Genomic DNA, 3,671 nt, shown 5'->3' with positions numbered 1-3,671 from the left:
TATCAGGCAAACAAATCTTTATTCCTGAGGTTAAAAACATGCTTGCTCCTCCAACTCAGCCAGTGTCTCATCCCCAGCCTAGAGCATTGAACTTGGAGTCCCAGGACCTCCATCCCTGAGTTATGTGTGTGAATGTGCGTGCACGGAGGGGACTCCTGGTGACGTCCGGAGGCAGCCCAGGGGTGGGGGGTTTCTCATGGGTACCCTGTCAAACCTTCAGAGGCAGGCAGTCTCAGGCGGAACGGCAGCATGGTCAGAGTTTGGTAACCTGGGCCGGGAGAGAAGGAGAGGAGGGTCCTGTCAGTTTCCAGAGGACAGCCTCCTCTCCAGGCAGGAGGGGAAGGCAGTGGGTCCTTGCAGGACAGAGCCATTCTGAGTCATCCAGGAAGGGCGGACTTCCCAAAATGGGGTCAGGAGGGGACGAGCAGGAGATAAACAGACAGAGCTCAGCAGGCCAGAGGTCAACTCACCAAAACAGGGTCGACAGGGCCGGACCTCCGGTGTTGGAGCGCAAAGAGGACAGCGTCGTGGACCGAGGCAAAGAGGTGCTGCTTGGTGATAGAAGCATCGAAGAAGTGCCCATCCTCAAGCTGCATGATCACAGGAGCTGTGGGCAACGAGTAGGTCTCTCCTGACTCCAGAGCCACCAGGAACCCCCAGGCGCTGGCAGAACACCCCCCTAACCACCACCTCTGTGGCTTATAGCTAATCCCCCACTCGTGACCCTTGACCCCAGCCTCCCAGGACACCTCTGACCTCCAGTTTCAGAGAAAGACTTTTTCCCTGTGCTGCCTGGAAGACTTCTCGGCCGGCACCCCCAGCCCCTGCCCGGACCTCTCTCTCTGAGCCCGCCCCACGCACCGTGGCAGGCGGCCATGTAGACGTCCACCTCAATCTCCCGGAAGTCGCGGAAAATCTGTGGCACAAAAGGGGGCCAGGCTCAGGGCAGGCGGGGGGAGTCCAAAGGGGCAGCTCAGGGAGGGCCAGGCTCCGAGTGGGGCTCAGGGGAGGTGGGGGCAGGGAGTTCAGAGGGGCAGCTCAGGGTGGGGGGACCAGGCTCAGAGGGCTCTTGGAGCTAGTTTAGGGTCAGGGTTGAAGATCAGGATTGTCCTCCCCGAAGGCCCTTCTTAGGGACGCCCCCAGCCCCTTACATTCTTCAGGCTCTTGAGACACACAGTGTCCACGAAAGAAAAGGAGCTCAGGTCCAGGATGAGGGTGTGGAAATCTGGCTGAGGCAGGCCTAGGGCCTTCAGCGAGGATATGTCTGAGGCTTTGGCATCTTCTGGAGCCCAGGCTCCTGTATCCTCTAGCTCAGTCCCTGCGCTCGCCTCCTGGGGAACCAGACACACTGCAGGGGCCGCCCATGGTAAGGGCCAGGGGGCAGGCGGGCAGGGAGCGGAGGGGAAGGCAGGGAACATGCACGGATGTGTGGAGACACAATCAGACGTGAGAGCATACACATAAATGCACACATATATGGGGTATGCAGGGAACACAGGAGGACAGGGACATGGGGAGCTGGTATGCAAAGACAGGAGGGACACATGGGGACACCCAGGAGAGGACACCCAGACTCGGGGAGCACACAGACCATGCTCTGTTACCGCCTGGGCCCACGCTTATAGGGACATTTAAGAAGGAAGAGGAGACTTCCCTGGTGGTGCAGTGGATAAGAATCCGCCTGCCAATGCAGGGGATGTGGGTTCAATCCCTGATCCAGGAAGATCCCACGTGCCATGGAGCAACTAAGCCGCGTGCCACAACTACTGAAGCCCATGCGCCTAGAGCCTGGGCTCCGCAGCAAGAGAAGCCACCGCCATGAGAAGCCCGTGCACCGCAACAGAGAGTAGCCCCCGCTCTCTGCAACTAGAGAAGTCCGCACAGCAACAGAGAGCCAGCATGACCAAAAGCAAAAGAAATTAGCAAATAAAATTATTTGAAGAAAAAAAAGAAGGAAGGGGATCCAGAGACCATGCCCCATCCTCAGGGGGCCAGAGTGGAGTGGGTAGGGGGCGCTGGAGCAAAGCAGAAGAGACACACGGACACACGTGCCCACGCGGACATCCCACTTGATGTCCACCAGAGTCTCTACTTGAGATCGGCGTCCTCTTTGACCCCAGATTTTTCCCACATGCCCAGCCCCTCCCCCTCCCCGCTCCTCCCATGAGCACAGATTGTGGAGTCTTATGGGATCCACAAATTCAAGGTCTTTGTCCAGGCATCAGATTACAGACTGGAGAGCCCCAAGCAGAAGTCTATGGCATATCACGAGAGGTCTCCCTGCACAGTATCGGATCCATCACTCCCCTCCTCCTGCCACTGGCACGACAACCTTGAACCCACAGCTGGTAGGTCCATGGACTTCCTCCCGGGATCACCTGGGCACCCTCATCCCTGAAGCTCCCTGCTCCCTCCAGTCTCACCCTGGCCTTGGAGCCCTCCACATCGTTGTTGCTCTCGATGTCCATGACAGTGGGGTTGACGTTGATGGAGACGGACGTGCCCTTGGAGGCGGCAGCCTAGGCCGGGAAAGGGGGCGGGCCAGGAAAGAGGTGTCTGAGATGTCAGGTGACAATCAGGCCGGGCAGGCCTGGCGTTGTCCCCTGGCTTTCTGCAGGTAGGTAGGTGGACCAGGAACTGAAGCTTGGGACCTGGAGCAGCCAGGCTGAAGGCTGTGGGGTTGTGACCCACTATAGGAAGAGGACTGTGATGGTTCATGCCACCACTGGCTTAGGAGGCGGGAGAAAAAATCAGACTCCCCCTAGAGCCCTGACCTGCCAGGGGAGGAAAGCAGGGTCCCTGGGGGCATCGGGGAGCGAGGAGAAGGGCGGAAGAATGAGGGTGAGCGGCTGGGAGGGGTGGGAGGGCCCTGCCTGTTTGGGGAGCTTATTCTCCTTCTGCAGTTGCTTCAGCTTCAGCTCTTGCTTCCGGAGCAGCTTCTTCTTCTGGGAGAGGAGGTAGTCCACATCCACACCGCACTGCAGCGAAGGACAGCGCAAGGGATGTGCAGGTTGCGGGAGAGGAGGGACCCTCTGCCCCTCGCCCTCGCCCCGCGGACCCCAGGCCTCACCCTCTGCTTCAGTGAGTCACTGTAGAGCTCAGCGTTGGCGAAGTACACGGTGACTGAGGAGCGGAAGACCTTCACGCCTGGGACCTCCCTGGCCTGGGGACAGGTCAGGTTGGGGGTGGCTGAACCCTCGTCTCTCCTAGCTGCATCGTGCCCTCCTTTCTTTCCTCTCCCCGTGTGCCCTGATACCTGCCACCCCAGCCCTCTGCTCCAGAGCCAACACAAGGCCCAGCCTGTGGCCCATGCCCTCCCAGGAGCTGGTGAGGTCCTGTTGGAGCTTCTTCTTCCTCCTCCAGGGGGTCCTCAACCTCTGCCACCCCATCCCCCAGTCCTTCTGCCAATACCCAGGCTGGGGGAGTTCCCTGGTGGCCCAGTGGTTAAGACTCCCACTTGCACTGCAGGGGCGTGGGCTTGATCCCTGGTCTGGGAACTAAGATCCTGCAAGCCTCGCAGCCAGGTCAGGTTTTAGCGGCTCTCAGCTTCTGCTTGGGTGTCCAACCCTAGCACTGGGGGGCTGTTTCCTGAATGCAGACGGAGCTCTTCCACAGCTGCTAGCCCAGCCAAGGCTTCCCCAGCTCCCACGCCACTCAGGACACTCCAGGTC

General features: G+C 59.7%; 1 protein-coding gene across 2 annotated transcripts in view; it reads right to left on the bottom strand.

Moving 5' to 3' along the window:
* SLC26A6 (solute carrier family 26 (anion exchanger), member 6) overlaps positions 1–3,671 on the bottom strand; it is an 11,042-nt gene continuing 7,371 nt past the window's right edge. The window contains exons 15-21 of one of the 2 annotated variants that reach the window (XM_010851900.1): positions 3,071–3,163; positions 2,874–2,978; positions 2,424–2,519; positions 1,152–1,331; positions 862–916; positions 471–607; positions 1–268 (exon numbers count right to left, since the gene is read on the bottom strand). In XM_010851900.1, the coding sequence (XP_010850202.1) occupies positions 254–268; positions 471–607; positions 862–916; positions 1,152–1,331; positions 2,424–2,519; positions 2,874–2,978; positions 3,071–3,163 (681 nt within the window). In that variant the 3' untranslated portion in view covers positions 1–253. The remainder of the gene's footprint in view (positions 269–470; positions 608–861; positions 917–1,151; positions 1,332–2,423; positions 2,520–2,873; positions 2,979–3,070; positions 3,164–3,671) is intronic. The other variant, XM_010851901.1, reaches the window with a different exon arrangement.

Source organism: Bison bison, unplaced genomic scaffold, assembly GCF_000754665.1.
Source record: "Bison bison bison isolate TAMUID 2011002044 unplaced genomic scaffold, Bison_UMD1.0 scf7180017864304, whole genome shotgun sequence".
Lineage (NCBI taxonomy): Eukaryota > Metazoa > Chordata > Mammalia > Artiodactyla > Bovidae > Bison > Bison bison.
Note: the sequence above shows the minus strand (reverse complement) of the source record. Positions and strands in the feature narration are given on the sequence as shown.